The sequence below is a fragment of the Chroicocephalus ridibundus genome, chromosome 12 (genome assembly GCF_963924245.1).
Source record: "Chroicocephalus ridibundus chromosome 12, bChrRid1.1, whole genome shotgun sequence".
Classification (NCBI taxonomy): Eukaryota; Metazoa; Chordata; class Aves; order Charadriiformes; family Laridae; genus Chroicocephalus; species Chroicocephalus ridibundus.
Window position 1 is genome coordinate 8857206 of NC_086295.1, and position 21561 is coordinate 8878766.

The window sequence follows — 21561 nt, forward strand, 5'->3', positions numbered from 1 at the left end:
CCAGTCACTATAAAGATCATCTTTGGACGTCTTAGAGGCCACTACAACTTTACAGCCCACCAGCTGAGAAACACCGCCCTGCCCTGCGCACTCCGGCTGAACCCGGCTGGCAATTTTATCAAAACATTATAGTACCCACTGCTTCCCTCGCTCGGGTTTTTTAATTCTGCTTCGAACACTGAGCTAGTAAGTCAGAGACACGTGTAAATCAAGTGACAGCAATAAAGTTCATGCTAACACTGTAATGACTCAACCTTTTCTAAAATACACAGTGATAAGCAAGTCTTTAACCACCAGTGACAGAATGACTCAGTTTTAAGAACAACTCACCTTATTAACCAAGACACGATTTAAGCCATTTCATATGTAATATTGTGATAGTCTACTGCAGGAAATAACAAATGCACCATCTTTTCATTTCTATATTCTAACCAGCACCCGGATTTCAATGAAAATCACAAGACTCAAATTGATGCAAGTGCCATGACTTTACAAGACCTCTCCTTTTGATTTACATCCACGGACCAAGAGGTCTGCCAGACTCTCCACTGCCAGCATAATGCAGGTGTTTAATTGCAGCAGTAAATGAATACAAGCGTGATCCCACACATGAAGCTAAAGATTCTAAAGAGAAAAACTCTCAAATCTATTTTAATAAATCCTGAGATCCTGAGTTAAAAGATGCTTATAATTATAGAAACTTATAACAAATGAATATGCCTATTTTTACCCCCTTGTTTCATCACTTCTGTTACTCCTTTTTTTTTTGAGAGCTAGAGGAGGAGAGCCCATTGCTGCTTTTGTTACCTGAAGTTTCTGCAGAAACTTCAGCTTGTTGTTACAAGGTTCATTCATGACATTTGCGCTGAACACACCTGCAGGATTTTTTTTTTTTTTGTCTTTTAAATACTGAAGACAGGCATCAAATGTTTGTACAGTACTACGTGGGACACTAAGGTTCAAAACCCAGTTTCAATACCACAGGAACGTGTCTGAGCTCTGGGCAGACACCCCTCTGGGCTTGTTCTGATACATCAGGTCTCCAAGGTCAGTCCATGTTTTCTAAAGAAGCCCCATTTTTTGTGTGGGGATTCTCTGATTTAGAGTACTTTGATTTTTTTTTTTTTTTGTTTAGATTTTATGCCTTAAGTTCTTTTTTACAAAACAAGGACAAAAAAGAAATGCCCTTGACTTTTCCAAAAAAACCTGCCCTAACCAAGTAAGAAAATCTGCAATGCTTTACAGTAATATTCAGAATGTACTAGCAGTGACTCTTTGTTGATTTAAGATCTGTGTTTAATTTTGTGCTAGCGTTTCTAATAGCCCTTTTCTGTACAATAAAAGCATGTGAAAAAACACTCAGGTTAAGCCTCTGATACAAACAATGCCTTGACAACTTACCCTAGAAGTATAATTTCCATTATTTTTTTTTTCTTGGAATATTATATTTACCAATCAATTGCCTTCCTCCATTTTATTCTATTTACCTGGTCTTTGCATCTCACAATCTAGAGAATGATTTGGTTTATTAACTCGCAGTGCCACCTAGCAAACGTCCTTAAAACTTGTTTTCCTGATGTAGCTTTACAAAGGACAGCTTAGAGCTTTCAGATTTATAAAAGAAAAAAGACAAACTTGTGCTTGCAGTATTTTAAGCATGTAGTGCATAGTTTTGTTTCGAACGGTTAAATTTTTATTAGAAATTATGCTTACCGATATGATAATAATAAAGATGCTCACTTTCCTAAAATTCTGGTATACAAACTTTGGGAACTAGTTTTGGACATATCCCTTACACATTTGCCTACAAATGGTTCCAATAATTGTTGGGGGATTTTTTTTGAAATCATGCACTTTGATAGCAGGTCAGTGCTGAATTTATCGGTGTTTTGAATTGAGAGAGACTCCTGCCACCAAACTAAGGAGGATTTTAGCTCATCAAGGCACATTAGTACCTTGTATGCAGATACCTTTGAGACTTGCCTGAAAGCTAGACCAGCTTGATTTGCCTTGCCTTAAAATAATAACCACATCCCAGGACAAAACAAGTTTAGATATTTAACTCTGTCCCTGAACCATGAAGATACCCTATAGGCCTACATGTGGGAAATGGTAAAATGCAACAATTCAGAATAAATGCGGCAGCCACCTTTTATTACCCTAAACCTCTAACAGGAAGCTGTTTCCTGTTTAGTTCCTCTGCCAAATTCTAATATGCCATTTTAAAAGAGAATATAACCAAAAAAGCAAAAAGCAACCTCATGACATCAAGAGCAAGGGATGAAGAGAAAAATACACTCTGCTGACTGACCTTATGCTTTCTGACAACACATCTTAGACCAACTACACTATGAGGTCCTCGAATAAATCAGCTTGTCTTTCATTCACAATGTCAACGCATACCAATACTTAGCCAGTACTTTGGCAGCAATACAAAATGATAGTTTTATTGCTTCTCTTTGAATTTCTAAGCAGAGTTCTGCTATTATACTTCCTGGTGAACAGAGAAACCACTACATGTTTTATGGACTTCCAGAAATAAAGCAAGTCAAAACAAAAGACAAGTTTCCAGTAATAAGAAATGCTTGGGCTTTGTTATGATCTTATGACCCTTGATTTTTCAGCTTATCTCCAAAGAGCCCAGCACCAGGACTGTATTTACAGGAAGACTTGTGTATCACTTCAGCAAGCCCACAAGGGGAAAAAAAGAAATTAATCTTTTCTTGGGAAAAAAAAAACAACAAAAAAACCAGCATGTAAAGAATGAAATTTTGACATGCACTACAGACCCCATCTTTATTTAAGACACATGGCAGATGTTTTTGTATTTGCTGAGAATGTAATTGCTATCCTAAGTCAAGAAAGAGAACACTTTTTTTCCCCCCAAAGAAACCTACGTTTTGCATACTCCCTTGAGATCAGAACACAGCCATTAGTTCTTTCCAGAACAGCTATTCCTATATTGTGTGGCCCAATTAGTTTTGTATAGAACTCCCTTTACACAAAAATAACACATGCATTTCAGATGCTGTACTCCTATAAGAACTTCGGACTTTAGTGCATGCAGATTGACAAGAACGGTCTTTCCAAAAAGCCATTTTAATAGTAAAGATCCTTGAAAGTTTGTCTCTCATCAGACTGACTTGATGCATTTACTTTTTTTGCCAGTTCTGTTATCATTCTATGGTTTTGGTCAATTTTCATTCATCCTTATCGTGATTTTTCCACAGAGTTCTCCAGATCCTTGAGGTGTTATTGTTTTCCATACAGCACAAAGACTCACAGTCTGGTTTCCTGCTTGAAAATTCGCTACAAGAAATGCAGTTTTAGATTTGCTACAAAAAACCCTCCACCAAACACCACAGCTTTAATGTCACCTCCTTTTTCTTTCACAGAGTTTATGTACATCTGCTGCTAAAATGTTGTAAAAAGGGGAAAGACTTTACACATGATTTCTATCCACTAGAAGCAGCACTCAGATTTACAATCAAGAATTCTTTCCCCTCTCCCCAAGAACATCGGTGTAAAGTCCATAGGTTCACCTTGCTTTCAATGACTGAAAAAGAATCATTTTTTCAGGTCAGGTGGTTATATGACATACCATCCATTGTTTAGCATTGGAAGATCGGACATTAGAGAATTATTGCTACTGTTCCCTTTTATGTTTCAGTCTCTGCTTGACATCACAGTGAAGAAAGAAAAATTAAAAAGTAGGTTAGGCATTTCAAACAAATCCCTCTCGTTTCCAATTCCCAAAGGCTGAAACCCACCAGAAGCCAGATGTTCTGACTAAACCAAGCCTCTACAACCTGTCTTAAAACATTTTGACTGATGACTCTCACTACACACCACAAAGCACTAATGCTTACTTTTAAGTCATAGTCTTCTATGTTTTCATTGTCCTCTAACTTGCAAGAGATGTGACCCTATATTTATAAATTTACGTAACTATTTCCTTCACATGATTATTACTGCTAAAAGCCATGGCATGTTATAATAAAGTAGGCGGTGTGGATGTTCTCAAATTTATTTTACCAAAATATGCCTTTTTGACTACTAATTATAATACTATTCTTTTTTTGCCCTTGTATAATGCAAAGATTAGTCATGACAGGTGTTTTTTTTCTCCTCAGAAAGTAAAGGAAATCCATACCTTAATTAATTATAATAAGATAATTACTGTGCTTAAGTGATGAGGACTCAGGCAGCTCTCTGTTGAGAAGCTATTTATTTCTCTTTCTTTTCATTCAGTTCATCTATGAGAACTTTTTAGATATGCATAGCTCTTTATGCCAGTTAACAAAATAATGCAGTACAACCGCGGATATGCAACTACCATAACAAACAGGAGAAAGCTTATGAAATATGTCGTTGTACTTCCAAAAGGGAGGCCACACATTTATTTTTTTCTCTCTCACCTCCTCTTCATCTCTCAACCTCTGAAATTGAAGCCCTCACAAAAGCATTTTCTGTTTTACAAATTTTCTGGGCTCAAACGGCTGTCTTATTAACATTTAACCTCAGTTAAACCTCTATACAAGTCACAGAATACACTTTTTTGCCAGCCAACAAATGAAGATGGATGGCCCTGGAAGTTCTTAACAGAACACCCTTATGTAGGTGCTGTTATTTGCAGCAAAAGTTCTCTTCCATAAATACACAATGCTTCTACAGAGAAGTAAAAGACGTTGAGCAAAACAGTCTTGTCAGCACTGTCTTGACAATTCCCTGTGACAGACTGAATAGTGCTACTGACCAGCCAGAGATCAGCAGTTAGCTTTTTTTTTTTATTATTACTGCATGCACTGTTTCAATTTGTTAGGCAGTTTGGAAAATGAGTAAAAACTTCCAACCCTTGACTCCTGTGCTTTGTCATTCTCCAGGGTATAATTACTAATTAGGAGTCATTCTCAATTATCACATGCACAATTAAGTGGTTATTCCAAGTTTTCACTACTAAATAATAACCAAGAAACACATTTTTTCCATTTCCATGGACACTTTCACATTTTTATAAACAAAATAATCAGATATCTACAAAAATACTTTTTAAAAAAAAATTTAAAAAGCAACATGGTATTTCAATCTCCTGTTTTATCCACGTGATATAGTCATTACACAGAGAAGATGAAACCCTATGAAAATCTGTTGTTTGGTTTTTTTTCACCATTTAAATTTCTAATACTGAGGAAATGTTGGGTCAATTTTACTGGCCCAAGCCATAAGCCCCCCTTTAATATCCTTAGCTAACACAGAACCAAATTCTTTGACAGGTAACTCCTGCAGAATTCTTACAGCCTTCTGTGAGTCATTTCCTAATTTGCAAACAACATATACAGGAAAAGATGTCTGGCCATTAGTTCTCTGCTTTTCTTCACAAATTCTTTTTTCTAAATTTTCCAGACACTCTTCATCTTTTTCTTCTAATTTACTCAAAGGAATGTGGACAGCATGTACCAGGCGACAGATATCCACTTCTACCTGTGGACGAACATCTAACAATACATGAGGAACTTGTTCATCCATCAGTTTTTTGTACTCCTCTACAGATACCCTGTCTTTACTGGACAGCAGATGTAAAGTCCTACACTTGTCTGTTGCAGAAGAACCACAAAATGCCTCATAATCTTGAAGGCAGGTGACAGTTGGATTGTCACCACAAACAGCACAGTCTGCTTTCTTTGGTCTTAACTTGATGTTGCGAAACCTCCCTTCACGGGCATCAAACATCAGCATGAACTGATTGAAGGAGGAACCCATTCCTGAAGCAATCTTCAGCACTTCCAAGGCCTGGATGCACCCCATGATGCCTGGCACGACACCCAGCACTCCCCCATCTGCACAGTTAGTCACTGTTTCTGGTGGAGGGGGCTTGGGGAAGAGACACCTGTAGCAGGGCCCTCCCTGGTAGTTGTACACAACCAGCTGCCCCTCCAGACGGAGGGCACTGCCGGACACCAGAGGTTTCCCAGCCAGGACACAGGCATCATTCACCAAGTACCTGGTGGGGACGTTGTCGGAGCAGTCGGCGATAATGTCATACTGCCGCACCAGCTCTAGGGCAGTGGGAGGGCTCAGGGCACCACAGTAGGGCACATACTGTACAGTGGAGTTCAGCAGCCGCAGGGCTGCAGCAGCAGATACGGCCTTGGGGAGCCCTCGTCGGGCCTCCCCGTGCAGCACCTGCCGGTGTAGGTTGCTCGTCTCCACCACGTCGTGATCCACCAGACCCAGGCGGCCGACGCCGGCCGCGGCCAGGTATTGGGCCAGGGGGCAGCCCAGGCCGCCGCAGCCCACCACCAGCACGGAGGAGCGGGCCAATAGCAGCTGCCCCCGCACGCCCAGCTCGGGCAGCACCAGCTGCCGGCTGTACCGCAGGATGTCGGCGGGGCTCAGCGAGGCCTGGGCAGGCAGAGGGGGGAGCTCGCCGGGAAAGCCGGAGGCAGCCTCCTCTGCGGCCGCGACGTCCCCCACGACATCTCCCGTCAGGACGGCGGCCAGCCGCTCACGTAGCCCGCGCAACTCCTGCTCCCGCTGACTGATCTCCGCACTCAACCGCGCCGCCTCCGCACCTCCCGCCATGGCTGAAAGAGCGAGAGAGCGCTTCCGCCCGGCTGCCCCCCAGAGCCCCGCCGCTTCCGGCCGCGCCGCCCGCCTTGATTGGCTGCGGCGCGTTTGTTTCCCCCCGCCGGTTCCGGCCGCGTCAACGCCCCGACATGGCGGCCGACGGCGGCGACAAATTCTCGGTTTTGCTGCCCACCTACAACGAGCGAGAGAACCTGCCCCTCGTCGTCTGGCTCCTAGTGCGCACCTTCCGCCAGAGGTACTGGGCTCAGTGGGCGGGGAGGGGAGTGCCAGGTCCCCGGGGGGGTACCAGGCCCTGGCGTCCCTCAGCGGGCGGGGAGGGGAGTGCCAGGTCCCCGGGGGGGTACCAGGCCCTGGCGTCCCTCAGCGGGCCAGGGCTGAGCTCCGTCCCTCTGTCCGGGCTGGCTGTCGCTCTGTGGGAGGGAGGGATCTGGTGGCCCCTCGGTGAGGGGAGGCTCCTCTAGAGCCGCGGGGAAGGTGCGCTGTACGGGCAGGGGTGGTGAGGAGCGGGCTCGGAGGGGTGAAGGGCGCCCGGTGCGAGGTGTTGGTGGAGCCGAGAAGCTCAGAAGAGCCGGGAAACGCACGTCCGTAAAAGCTGCAAAAACGACGTCGCGACTGAGGAAAGCAATAATGTTCTCCAGGTGGTGAAATGTACGGCGTTTCTCGCCAGTGCTGGAGGGCGCGCGGGCAGGTGTGTGGAACCCGTAACACCGTGGTTAATTAGGGAAACGAAATTACGCTAATCAGCAGTCTCGCATGTGCTCTGATGCGTTCTGCAGCAGCCGCCAGAAAAAGCGGCGTTGCCAGATGAAAGCACAAGGGCAATTTTAGCTTTTCATCTTTCACAACCCCGAGGCGAGAACTGGACGCTGCGGCGGTGCTGGGACAATGATGAGGTTTATGTTTCTGCGGTGTGCGGGGGAGCAACTCCAGCTCGAGACCCGAAACAGTAACACTGAGTCACGTTTTATCACCACAGGCGTACTCTTACAGCTATAAGGGTATCTATACCATGTGTCTCTAACTGTCAGAAAATCAGTTTGTATTCTCTTCTTCAGTTTTGTGCCAATCTCAGAATGGTTTGGGTTAGAAGGGACCTTAAAGATCATCTAGTTCCAACCCCCCTGCCCTGGGGGTTGTGATTTCAAAATGACATAGGAGGTGAAATTGGGTTTTCCATTTGTTCATTTAAAAATAATTCTCATTTCAGTGGAAACAACTTTGAAATTATCATCATAGATGATGGAAGCCCGGATGGGACACAGGAAATTGCTGAACAATTGGAAAAGATATATGGATCAGATAAAATAGTGAGTTGTCTCTTCTGGGGTGATTTTCTTTCCATTTTTATTGTATTGGAAAGTACTTAGAGAACTGGAACACAGTCCCTGAGTTCTGCACTTTCTTTACATCCTTAAACAAGTTATCTAAGTTTTTTCACACCACTTTAGAAAAAGGTAACATTATGATAGTCATGCAGCTGCTTATCAGCATTAGCAACTAATATGCAGAATCATTAATTGCTGTTTGCAAAATGTTTTCAATACTTTGTGCATTGCTGTACGCTGTTGAGTAATGAGTAGTGGTTGTTATTGGACTTTGTGCATGCCTGAGGGAGAGATGAGGTTTGGATAAGCTTTAATTTCATTTTAAGTGACTGCAGCAGTAGTGAAATTGGAAAGATGAAAGCTAGTTTGGCCTTGTGATTTATTTTTAATCTGTCTAGTTATATTCCTCAATAACAGGATTATTTTCTTCTATTTAATATATTACCATATAACTGTCAATTATATACAATGAGATACTGTCATTTATTTAGTCTTTATGAGCCATTAAACCCCCCCCTTTTTTTTTTTTTGCAATAAAAGCTTTCTCATAGAACACTGTAGAAACCCAACGTTCAGTTTGACGGTTTTGTGCTGTAAGTAGTCAGACACTTGCCTTTTTTTTAAAAAAGGTGTTTAAGGTTTTAAAAAGTATTTGTGAATTAAGTACCATTTATAGAGGTTACTTTAAGAACAATGTATATAGGAAGTGTTAGAGTCTCTTTTTTCCCCTTTTTTGATACTAAGTAAAGCTTTAAAAGAGGGTTGTTTTTAAATATGACCTGATAAAATATCTATTTAATATAATGGTTTGTTTCTGATGTATTTTGACAGATAATTTTTTTAATGTGTTATCTAGCTAAAAATTAAAAGTACACTTTAGAATATTTTTATACCCTGAAAATAGCAAATATTAAGGTGTCACTAAAATTAAATAAAAACTGTACTTCAAGTAATATATATATATATATACATATATAATTTTTTTTAATATGTTCTGCAGCTTCTAAGACCCAGACCAAGAAAGTTGGGCCTTGGTAAGTCTTTACTAACTCTGGTTAGTACTAAAAAAAAAAAAAATTTAAAAATCTGCTGTATTCTTTGATTGCTTCTAGTATATAAAGCTTCAGAAAAAATCACAGTAAAGCCCAAAAGCAGAAATATATGTTTTCATCAAGTTTTTTGTTAGTGAACAAGCTTAAAAACCACACACATAAAAATCAGAGTATTATTTATAACGAGTTCCCCGCAACCTCAAACCTGAAAACAGCGGGCACCGCAATTCTGTACAAACTGTGTTTTCCTGTTAACATCATGCTGCTCCTCTCCCTCCCATACTGCCTTCACTGATTACAGAACGAGGGGTTTAAATTGAGGAAGAAAATGTGATGTTTTACAAGAGTAACTGCTGTATTTGTATGGAACCTACTTATCCAGAGGAGACAGTGGTACTTTCTGTGCAATCTACCCATGTGCAGGATGCTTCAAAAATTGGACCGTAGTTTGCGCAATCTCCAGAGAAGGCTGCGCTGATTTTCTGACACAGGTTTGGACAGAGCTCTTCACATTTAAACCCATTTCAGTGTGAATTATGACGCTAAGTAAAAAAAAAAAAAAAAAAAAAAAAAAAAAGTATCTGACAGATGTCCAGCTCTCAAACTACTAAGTATTGTCTCCCCTATTAACTAACATGTGAATTTGCAGGCTTTGAAGTACATCGCAAAAGTTACTCGTATTGTAGAAATCTTGCTAATTTGGGAGCCGGTCTTGTAAATTTGCATGGAATGATGGAGGACTGCGATTTTATAGCTCTGATGCCGTATTTAACAGAATATGTCAATCATGTTTGTCATTTTTTGCTTTACAAAAAAGCAGATATCCTAGGAAGTCATAAATTACATTAAAGCTATTCTAAAACTATGCTGAAATAAAGTGGAGATATTTCCATCTGTTAAGATTCATGTTGTATCCTTATCCCTCTTCCTTTAATAGGAATGGAGAAAATGATAAATGATTTATTGTTAATCAGTATCTGATTTTCTTGCTAATTGTCTTGGAAACCCCCACTTCCATGTGCTGCTGTGTCTTGACGTGTCTTGTGTACGGAGCACTGCAGCTGACTAATTTCTCTAGTCCACCGAACAAAAACAAAATTCTAATTTTTATATTGAATTGTCTATTTTAATCACTGTTCTGTGCTTTTTTTCTATATCTCATTTGTCTAAGAAACTCAAAAGCCTGCATATCTTTATTTTTGTTTTCTGCCTTTTCATCCTTTGTCCTGATTTGACCAGTATTATGGATTAAAAGTGACTGAATTTAAATTTTTCATGTCCTGTACCTACTAATCATGCACAGTACGCAAAACTGTGACACTCCTACTGTGTAACTTTGCAAACAACATGGAAAAGAAAGGAAAGGCAGGTTGTTTGTTAACCAGGAGTTTAGTTTTCTGTGAGAGTGCCTGCTAAGGATGTCAGTTGAGAGTGTATCTATTCCTTATGAAGTTAACAAAAAGACTTAAGAGTAATTTGGATCAGTGAGGAGTATATGCCTGTTCTTAATCTCTGTTGTGCTGCTGTACTGTCCTTCAGTGCAGTGCTGTCTTTGAACCACATGGCTCGGATCAGAAATTTCCATTGTTGAGGAAAACTGTAACAGCAGGACTCGTTCCAGCTCTTAGCAAGATAGCTACACCAGTTCACACAGGATAAATAAAACCCAACAAATCTAAAGTAAGAAAAAAACAACGCCTCTCTTCAGATTAGGTATTGGAATATAATTCATGGTGTCAAGGAGAACAAACCAAAATCTGTATGATACTAATAGTAAATCCCGAGTCCAGAAAGCCAGTTTTTTTTAACTCTCAGTGATTATTTGTTGCCTGTGTCCTATTTCCAGTTTTCTATGGCGCTTCTGGAAATGTTATTTCAAATAGTGTCCCACTTATCAAGTCATGTTTGTGCATTTCTAGGGCAGTAGGGTTTGCCAAGATTTATATTTATAAAATCCAGTGCTGAAATTGCGGGGAAAAGGAAAAGTAATTTTAACGTTTGACCACTGTGATACATCTTAAATAAATTTCAGGGGTTTTTAGTTGATCCTTTTCTAGTATAACTCAGAGATTTTAGAAAATAAGTGAAGACTGTGGCTAGAAGATTGCATATGTTAAAATAGTGAGGGAAATTACTTCTATACTGTTTTCATCAGGCACTGCTTATATTCATGGAATGAAGCACGCCACTGGGAATTTCATTGTTATTATGGATGCTGACCTGTCTCACCATGTAAGTCTGTATTCCATGTACTGTGTTTTTAATCTGTTACAATTAAATTTTTGTTGACTCTTTTTTTTTTTTTTTTTTTTTTTTTTTTTTTTTTTTTACCCCCACCCCTCTTTCTTTTCTGATCTGTTTTCCTTCCATTTCAGCCAAAATTTATTCCAGAGTTTATCAGGTAGGTGCCTATTGTAGTATGAGAGAATGACTTCTGAGCATTTATTGTTTCTTTGTAATATTTGAAAGCTTTATATTTTTGTAGAGCTGTCTAGCTGTAGTAAGAAAATTGGCAAGGCAATAATTCAAAAAAAAGTGATTGGACTTCATTAGATTTGTCCCCAAAAATCCAGAAAAATAATTAGTTCCTAACTAGAGCAAAGCTCCCCAAGTTTAAAGTAACGGAAAGCATGCGTGGCTAAGAACTTCTCTTCTTGTAATGGTTGTTCAGCTTTGAAAAGCACATATAAATAAATGTCGTCTTCTAATCATGTTATCATGTGTGCATATAGGAATATTGATTGGAGGACCATGTCCTCAACTCCTCAACTACTGGTGAAATGCTTCTGTCTTTGACCTTCCTCTCCCTGTAACGTTTCAGTTTGTGAGAAATGGTCGACAGACATTACGTTGGAGGCTGAGGACAGCAGTCTCTGTAATTTTCAACTTTCTTGCTAGGTAGTACTGGAGATCTAAAATTTTAGATAAGGTTCTGCAGCACTCAGGCATGGTATGGACTAAGGATAGTTCCAGGCTTTTTTTTTTTTTCCTCTTTACTATGGATTTGTGTAATTTAAATATTTAAATCTGTATTTAAAATCATTCAGTCTTTTATACTAGAGAGAGGCTTTAAAAATGCATAAGTTGGTCTTAATAAATTATTTATGAAGTAGTCTATGAAATTCTGTGACATAGTTGGCAAAAGATAATCGTTAAGATTCTCTGAAGTATCTCTTTATAAGAGCAAAATTAACAGGTTTTTAAATGCATAATGTTTATAACCACTGCAACTATTGCTTTCCTCTCTGCTTATTTGTTCAAAGGTTTGTATATACAGATTTTGTACTAAAAGAGTGATTGTTCTTATTTTGAAATTTGTGCTACCTTCATACAAATGTTCCTCCTGTTTTTCTGATAAAACCAATTGCTTATAGAAAGCAGAAAGAAGGCAATTTTGATATTGTATCTGGAACAAGATATAAAGGAAATGGAGGAGTATATGGCTGGGATTTGAAAAGAAAATTAATCAGGTAAGTATTTTTCTAAATATTTACACATAAACTCGTTCTTTAGAAATAATAATTCCAAGTACTCAACTCAGTCTGTGTGAGCTGAATTGAGTCTTCAGTCAATAGTACTGGGTACTGCGAAATTATATTAAATAATAGAGGCATGCATTATTTGCAAATTCTTTGATTAAAACTCACCAAGAAAGAATGTAATGATGCGGCTAGGCTTGAGAAATGGGTTGGAACAGTGGACAAATCTGCATGGCATCAGGTTGGGACAGTCTTGCAGCTTCATCATCCAAAGAATGAGCTGAGACTATCGCATTTTTATCAAGTTTAAAAGACACATTTAGTTATCTTTAGTAGCTGTAATGGACCTTTCCCTAAACAGTAATGCACTTGCTAAACCCCTCTGTTGACCCGCTGATTTGTCATAAGTTAAGAATTCTCTGGCACGATCAATGTCAATAAATCATGACTTAGACCTTACTGGAAAACAGTTACAGTGAACACTATGGAGAGGTTTCACCCAAAAGCAAAGAGGAAAACACTGTTAAGGTCATGCATAAGGCTGGTGTATCAGGTTTATGGGGACTTAAAGGGACTTTGAGGAGGTAATTGACAAGTTTCTGCATAGTTTTTCTCTCTTACACCTGATTTAAGAGGATAGGCAGAAGTTAATGCTGATTTATATGTTAGTGGAAAGCAGTAGGAGCAGAAGCTGTGTTATCAGGCTGATCTGGAGATGGTATCACAGGGACAGGATTTGGATTTCTCCTGTTTTTTAATTGCTGGAATAAGTGCTCATCTTTTTGTGAATCTAAATAGAATATACGCTCAAAAAAAGGAGAGCACTAAATGGACATTGCAGAGGAATCCTTTTACATCATACTGGTCAGGGTGAAGGACTTGCACATCTTCTCAGCATGTAATACAGCCCTCGGCAAGATAGTCATGACTTGCTTTTTGGTCTCACAAGATTTTTTATCAGTGGAGCTTATCCTCTTCGTACTGTGAAAGCAGTGTAAACCAAAACTGAACCTTGATTTTTTTACACCCAAGTCTCACATTTGTCCAGGAAGCATTTTTGTTCTCTGCTTACAGTGAATGTTAGAAGAAAAATGTTGTTTTGACTGTTGTCAAATTTATTTCTTTTGTATTGTATTAGTGTGCCGTTGTACTGACAGTTCTACCATAAAGAACCAGACTGGAAATTTAGTTTCTCAAAATCATTGTTTTCTCCTTCATGGAGAAGTTCAAAAGTCTATTAATCATCATTTGAAAAAGAAAACGTTGGGTTTTGATTTCAGATTCTGCAATTTATTTGTCAAATCTAGCAGTGAAAACATCTTAGAAATACAATTTTTTCATATTGAGCAATAAAAGGGTTTTGGTTGGTTTTGGTTTTTTTCCTAGTAGGATGATATTTACTTATTTTCTAGAAATTCTGCTTGATCTCTCGAATTGTGTACTGAGCAATTTTGACATTCATGTTTTCTTTCACAGTCGTGGTGCCAATTTTATAACTCAGGTTTTGCTGAGACCAGGTGCATCCGACTTAACAGGGAGTTTCAGGTATGGGTCTGGTTTGCACTTCATAACGTTTATTTGAAATTAAAAAGCTGCTGAACAAGGAACTGGACTAAGACCAGACCTTCTTCATGGAGGACTACAAAATCTCTTTGGAAAGGGTGTAAGAAATAGTAGACTTGATTGCAAGAACTGCTGCTCCTATGACTTTGTTAAAGATTTTTTTAAAATAGTAATGATATGAATGAGTGATTACAGTTAAGATTCCTACACGCTGTCTTGATTTCCAAAGTTCAGAAATCGTGCTTCAGGTTTCATTTTCTTTGTAATCATTTACAGGTTATACAGAAAAGAAGTCTTACAGAAACTAATGGAAAAGTGTGTTTCTAAAGGATACGTTTTCCAGATGGAGATGATTGTTCGGGCTAGACAGTTAGGATATACTATTGGAGAGGTACAGTAAAAGTTTTGATAAGTATATTGTGCTTTCATTTAAATGTAGATACAGACTATTGGGAGCATAGGAAATCTTGTGCACTTCCAAGAAGACACAAGATTTTCAAATTGATACAAAGAAATTGCATATGTAGAACTCTATTTTTCCAACTTTCTCAGATGAAACCAGATCTGAAATTCCAGTTACTTATTCCCCTGGCTGATATGCCTCTCAGATCCTTCCCTCTTCCTGATGTCATTTCTTTAGCTGCATACAATTTTACAAGGTTCTTCAAAGGAGGGAAAGAAGTCAAAATACATCGTGAAGCTGCTCGGAGCCTTTTCTTTCCTCCTTCATATTGTACAGGCGTCTCTAGTTAGGTCTATTCAAATAATTTTGTTTTCTCCAGCAACCTGATTCTATTTCAGATTTATTCTGTTCTCTGTCATTTTTTGCTTTGTTATTTTCCAACTTTTCAGCTATCACAACTTTCCACTTCTAAGCTGTCTGCAATCATTGAAAAAGAACTCCAAAAAATTGTTAGATCCTGTATTTCCAGCAGTCTGAGTGCTGGCTTTCGTATTTCATTGAATTGCTCTTGCTGGTGTCTTTAAAGATGATTCACTGGAATTCTCTCTGCAGCCAAATCTCAGAACCAGTTCTTCATCATCATTTTCATGACTGAATTGTCAGAGAATTCTGCTGCTGGTACTACTTTCTCTAAATCTTACATATTGCATTTCTCTATCAACATTGGGTAGACATAATAAAGCAAGCTCCCTCCTTCCACCTTTCATGCTTATGGAGCAACATCACTATCGTGTCTGTAGCTGAGGTTTGACACTACTTTGTTTGGTCTTCACATCCAGCTGCATTCATATATTGCTTTCTAATATTGCTGAATTAAATCCTCACCTGTCTATACATTCAGATACTGAAACCTAGGGTGAGGTGAGGTTTTATTTACCAGACATTTTTAAAGCAGTAAAATACACTTCTCTGGCTTAAAAAAAAAATGCAATCTTGGGTGCTCTTCAGGTGCTGCTGCAAAGACCTTTTTTCTGTCTATTATTTGATCCCACCACCCATGTATTTACATGCCTCTACTGGTTGTATAGTATCAAATAAAAGACATTTATCTTGGGGTTCAAAGCCTGACGGACAGTCTTCACTAGACCTGATGTCTCCCGTTCAGTGCTGAGACACGGGCTCTGGTTTGTGATGGGTCAGTTAGGCCTTCCTCCACAGCTCATCCGTTATATTCTGAAGCAAATGCCATCTTCCCTCCTTCTTTGGTTTCTCACATGTGGGAAGAGTTGTCTCTAACATCTGAAAAGTTGCTTCATTATTCTGCTTCGGCCTTGTCTTTAAGATTTCTGTTGTGATATCTGTAACAACCTTGACAGTGTTCACATTGCTGACTTACCTATAAATAAGACTATTGTATTTCTACTGTTCTGTGTATCTTCTCTATATTGTAACTTCCTGGGGCAGGACAACGTTCCATTATGTTTCAAGTACAGTAATACAGTATTTCCTGATCAATACTTATAATCTTTACATACTTTGTGATTATCCAAATAGTAATACCGAAATTCCAGAAGAGTTGACAATTGCATGTCTAATTCCTGGTTTGCGGGTGCTGCAACTCTGCAGGCAGAACAGGAGTTTTTATGCAGTTGTAAAATCTAGAATTGGTTGCGAGGGTAAAATATTTCATAAGCAAAGTTGAAAATGAAGATTGAGACCTGTTGGTCTACAAGGAACAAATGGATGATGAGATGAACTGACACAAGCAATACCTGAATAGTCTTGTAGGCACCTCTATTTCATTTTGCTGTACTGCTTTACTGTGTGTGAAATGTGCATGGAATACACCCTTCAGAAAATGCTTCCTTTAAGACTAATGATAGAACTTACTATGCAAGAAAGGTGAAGTCCAGCAACAACACAGGTGGTTAATTCTTACACTGAAGGGAAAGCCTGGATACCTCTTATTAGATGAGATATTAACCGTTCTCTCATCGCTGCTCAGGAAATGTGTGTTCTCACATCCTGCACTGACTACGTATTCAGGGATTTCTGTCCACGCCCCGTAGATGAGCTGTCTGTAGCTGCCAGGATGCTTACTAGAATTATCAAAGGGACCCCACTATGAAAGCCAGAGTCATTTTTGAGTCTATCTGCATGCCTTTTTAGGTATCTTCCTTACCATCTTCTTGCCCTGGTTTCTCTTCTACCGTGGACTGATGTGCTAGAATTGTGAGAAATCCTCAGTCCTGGCGCAGATGCAAGGGTGTGGTGATTTTTGTATTCCGCTTGCCAGATGATTTCTGGTTGAAAGTGCCAGCAGAACGCTAAGCCAATTTTTTTAATGACTTTTGCAAATGCAGTTCTTTATTTTAGCCCCTGAAGTATTTCAATTTTGCACACAAACATATATGGAAATTCTTGAATATTCTAATGCGGTGTTGGCAGAATGTCCTGTCATATGTCATTCGTACGTGGTCAAATTACTGAAAAGCAGTATGTTCCGACCATTTTATGAGTAGTGAGTTGATCTGGACAGTATGATCACCTAAGTAAGGAAACCAAAATTAGTGTTTGAAATGCCCTTTAATCCTGTAAATAATCTATAAAATGGTCAAAGACTGCTACTATTGTAAAATATGCACTAACTGCCATATTCAGATGTCATCTTCTAGCCAGTGGTGAATGCCGTTTCATGGTGGCGGGAGACTTTTGCCTTCCTGAGGCATTGAGTCAAAGGTATTGAATTTAACTAACAAGGAAAGTGGTGAAGGTTCATTTTAAGCCCCGAGGCTTTTAGTGCACTTAAGCTATTAAGTTTGTTCTGACTGGTGTATTATCCAGCCACTGAGTAATGTCTTTGGATCATCTTTAAAGGTGATAAACCAAATAATTTCATGCTCCCCAGCTATGGGGCATCATTAAAGCCACTGGTAAGAACAATTGACACAAAGTAAGCTAATCTGGTGCTTGCCTTCTTCCCATGTCTAAACCTGCTGTGGTTCAAAGGCCATACTTTTGTTTACAGCATATCTGATTATTTAGGTTTTGAACCTTAAAAATAGTTTTGCTTGTTTCAACAGGTTCCTATTTCATTTGTGGACCGTGTCTATGGAGAATCTAAACTGGGAGGCAATGAAATAGTCTCTTTCTTAAAGGGACTCTTGACCTTGTTTGCTACAACATGATAGTTTATTCCTAAATGAACTTTTTTAGAAAAACATTTTCTAACATCTGTGGTTTTTAATATATAATAGCAGAAACTTGATAATTTGTATTTTGCCCAGAAGACCTGCTATAAAGTAATTAAATGAAGCACCAATAATAGACGAAGTATACTGTATCCCAGAATGCTCCATTCAAAGTAAACGAACTGTATGTTAAAGTAAAAACTAATAAAGACTAATGTGCTATTCTATTTTTGTAAAAATAATGAAGTCTTAATAAAGAACACAAAGGTAAATGACCTTTTGCTTTTAGAAATGAATAATTATTCAGCCGAAGCTAAAGATGATTTTGAAATAAAGACAAGCAAGGACATTAAAAAATTGCAGAATTTATCTTATCTTTGTTCTGTGGTTTGCAGGTAGTATTTTGAATATATACCAATTAGTTCCATTTCTTTCCTCAGCACATATATACATGTATCTTAAAGCAGATATATGGAACAGTTTCTACAGAACTGGTAATAGCTTGTGTAATTTAAGAGGAAATACAGATGAGCACAGTGATTTATTCTTTGTAAAATTGTTCCTAGGCTGAAAAGAAGGAATATTGTTTGGATAAGAAAGACAATTGTATGTATGGAATAACTTTGTATTCTGTGTGTTTGTCCAGAAGCAGATGATTCCCTTTTCCTATTTTCTTTAGAAATGAAACATCTTTAGAATCTGTAAAACAAAGAGTATGACCCAACTTTTAGGGTGACAGAAGACCCAGTTCACTTTACTGAGGACATTTGAGAAATTTTTCTTATGTCAAATAACAATTTTTTCTATGTAAAATCTGTATTTAATCCAGATCTCGATGAAGGAAATAGAGTAATACTATTTTTTGTTTCATGGTTGATATAGCCAGAACTCAGAAATTATGAAGCCTTTGCAATCAGATATGCACTTGGGGGGAGAGGGGAAGAAGTAATCAGGAGGATAAAATTATTCTGATAATGGAGATACATCTATCTATCTATCTATATGAAAAATACGTCCTTATTTTTTTTGGCGGGGGGGGCAGGGTAGTTCTGTGGATACCTGTATCAGAAAATTAATTGTAGGAGAGGAGAAGCAATAAATGTCTTAACGATTACGCCTGTTTGGCTTGTATTTGTCTGCATTCCTTTAGTATGCTAGATACAGTTGTTAATATTAGAAAAAAAATTTAGAAAGTCTGTAGATAAATTATAAATTAATATTTCGGTTATTTATCACACTCAGTGGCAAAAATAATTAAATAGAACTTTAAAACAAAAGCTTATTTTCTAGTGGACTGCTTTAGAGATACCACTTTATTCTTTAGTGAAATTGTACACATCCTGATATTTTTCTTCTTTTCTGACTATTCAGAGCGAATGTTTCATATTTAATTTGCTTTAAAGTAATAATAAAAAAAAGTAGCGATAGGTTTTGCATCTATGTGTAACTGGATTACAGTGACTTAACTGTCCGTTTTGTGATATTTGCCTGTACTTTTCCAGCAAACGATACATAATTTTATTTGGTGCAGGCTAATCAGATCTAATAATGTATACAGAAATAAATTTCTGGGTCTAAAGGGCCACTGAAATCTCCAGTGAATAGGCTTCATCTGTTTGCATTTCATTTGGAGGTTTCATGGCTAAAATCAACATTTTGAGTTGAAAATAGGTACTGAGTTTTTAATGACCAAATAGTGAGTTTTTAGATGTTTATTCAAATTTCTGTACAACTGAAAACCATTTGCTAGAATACAAACTAAGCTTCAACAAGATCATATTTTTCTCAGACTTTTACGTAACAATACATAACTAAAGTCCGTGACACTAGTTATTCATGATCTAATTGCTGTGAATCAGGGTTTAGCTTTTAGAATGTGCATGCCTACTTTTTAAGTATGAAAATTGCCTGGTAAACTTCCCTCATTTACCTAGTTATGAGATCGTGTTTGGAGGAGGGTGCTTTTACATAACAATTAAGATCACAACACATGGCATTTTTTGAGTGCTCCAGTATGCGAAAGTTAAAAACGTGATGGGGCTATATTCAGATTTTAGATTAATAGGTGATATTTCTTATTATGCTTAAAGGCTTATTATGCTTACTTATGTTATCAAGAAAGAACTGCTATAAAGAAACAAAACCAACATGCCACAAGTAGACACTCTACAGTAGTTTTTGAAACAAGAAAAGGTCACAAGAGTGAACCCGATTTCAATAGCCTGCACCAAGCTGCTTGTAGAAAGCACCACCGAAAGGAACTAATACATGGATCCAGGAAAAAAGAAACAGAATGAAGTACAGGCTTTCCCTGAGTTAGTGGGATATATACATGCACACACATTTCACAATATATACCATGAAAACCATCTGAGGTTTTTTGCCTAGCAAAAAGACTCTATATTTCTTCAAAAAAACAGGACTTGCCGAAAGCTGTCTTAAAGTAAGTTTTAAACGCCTGAACTTCAGAAGAGGTAGCTGTTGTTTGTGCATTTGACCTTCTGTGCACTTGTAGAGGGGAGAATCATAAAACAGTATGCTGTTAATGCTGAGTTAGAAAAAAAAGCCAAAACGGAATCTTTGCCCAGAACCGGCCTAAATCACCTCTCCCTTCGTCCTTTCCCACATCTCAGCCTGCAGTACTTTCTTTCCAATGAGTTCCTCCACTTAGGTGACTAAAACCATCTGGTTTTCAAGTATTCCCTGCCTTTGAGCAGTTAGATCTGGCACTGTGGAACCTCACCAGTACTTGAACAGCATTCTGTACGTCGGAAAACATCACGAAAACAAGCTCTAAGACTGCATTCTGTCACTGACCTTTTCTTTTGCATGCACTGCTGTGAGTTCATGAAAAATAAACAGTGTAATACTGTAACCAGTGTTCAGAGCTCTAATAGAGGTCCTTCTTTAATAAACCTAGTATCTTTTTGGCAACTAGTAGCATGAAATAGCCATCGCTTAGTGCTACTTAAACTTTTAACAGAAACTCTTTCAGTTCCTTGAATTTGTTCTCAGCTTCTTTTAATTGAGCCTCTTTGTATTTGAAGACCAACTATGTAAATTCTTAACATAACCCCCCCCCAAATTTAAAAGAATATATATTGTAGGGGAAGAATGGCTTATAACGTAAGAAGGAAGTTATGAAGAAATGGCCATAGTATCTCTTACATTGCTCAACAATGGCTGCGGAATGAAAGCAAGTAAGAAACAGGACTAGTAGGATCTTTGGCCAAATATACCAACAGTCAGCAACACAGCGTCTCGTGGAACCAGAGGTCAAGAAGGTCTGGACCTTTTAATGGTTCCTTGTGTTTTCGAAGGATTTGATTGCTTTTTGAATCCATTTAAATTTTGGCTTCTACAGCAATGAATTCAACAATTTTAATACATGTTTTTTGTGAAGTACTTTGTTTATTTAAAACTTATTGCCTAGTAAGTTCATCAGAGGTTCTCAAGCCGTAGACTGAGAGCAGCCCTGAGGAGAAGGACTTGCGGGTGTCGGTGGATGAAAAACTGAATATGAGCTGGCAATGTGTGCTTGCAGCCCAGAAAACCAACGGCATCTTGGGCTGCATCAGAAGCAGTGTGGTCAGCAGGGTCAGGGAGGTGATTCTGCCCCTCTGCTGTGGTGAGACCTCACCTGGAGTACTGCATCCAGCTCTGGGACTCCTTGGAAAGAGAGACATGGACCTGCTCAGGCAGGTCCAGAGGAGAGCCATGAAAATGCTGCGAGGGCTGGAGCACCTCTCCTGTGAGGACAGGCTGAGAGAGTTGGAGTTGTTCAGCCTGGAGAAGAGAAGGCTCCAGGGAGACCTTATAACCCCTTCTAGTGCCTAAAGGGGGCCTATGGGAAAGCTGGGGAGGGACTTCTTATCAGGGAGTGTAGCGATAGGACAAGGGGTAATCGTTTTAAACTGAAAGAGGGGAGATTTAGATTAGATAGTACGATGCCCCTTCAAC

General features: G+C 38.8%; 2 protein-coding genes across 3 annotated transcripts; one reads left to right on the plus strand and one right to left on the minus strand.

Moving 5' to 3' along the window:
- Positions 1 to 4211: 4211 nt before the first annotated feature.
- On the minus strand, positions 4212 to 6589 carry MOCS3 (molybdenum cofactor synthesis 3). Its single transcript, XM_063350411.1, has one exon. It carries the CDS (start codon positions 6580 to 6582, stop codon positions 5179 to 5181), a length of 1404 nt encoding a protein of 467 aa, XP_063206481.1. The 5' UTR covers positions 6583 to 6589; the 3' UTR covers positions 4212 to 5178.
- A 103-nt stretch (positions 6590 to 6692) lies between these two features.
- DPM1 (dolichyl-phosphate mannosyltransferase subunit 1, catalytic) lies at positions 6693 to 18715 on the plus strand. 2 transcript variants are annotated; one of them, XM_063349734.1, is made up of 9 exons: positions 6693 to 6823; positions 7796 to 7895; positions 8914 to 8947; positions 11121 to 11197; positions 11341 to 11366; positions 12340 to 12435; positions 13921 to 13989; positions 14284 to 14398; positions 17494 to 18715. In XM_063349734.1, the coding sequence occupies exons 1-9, from the start codon at positions 6717 to 6719 to the stop codon at positions 17596 to 17598; spliced, it is 729 nt and encodes a 242-aa protein (XP_063205804.1). In that variant the 5' UTR covers positions 6693 to 6716; the 3' UTR covers positions 17599 to 18715. The 2 variants fall into 2 exon arrangements, with proteins under 2 accessions (XP_063205804.1, XP_063205805.1); XM_063349735.1 differs by lacking the exon at positions 13921 to 13989.
- The last annotated feature ends 2846 nt before the right edge of the window (positions 18716 to 21561 follow it).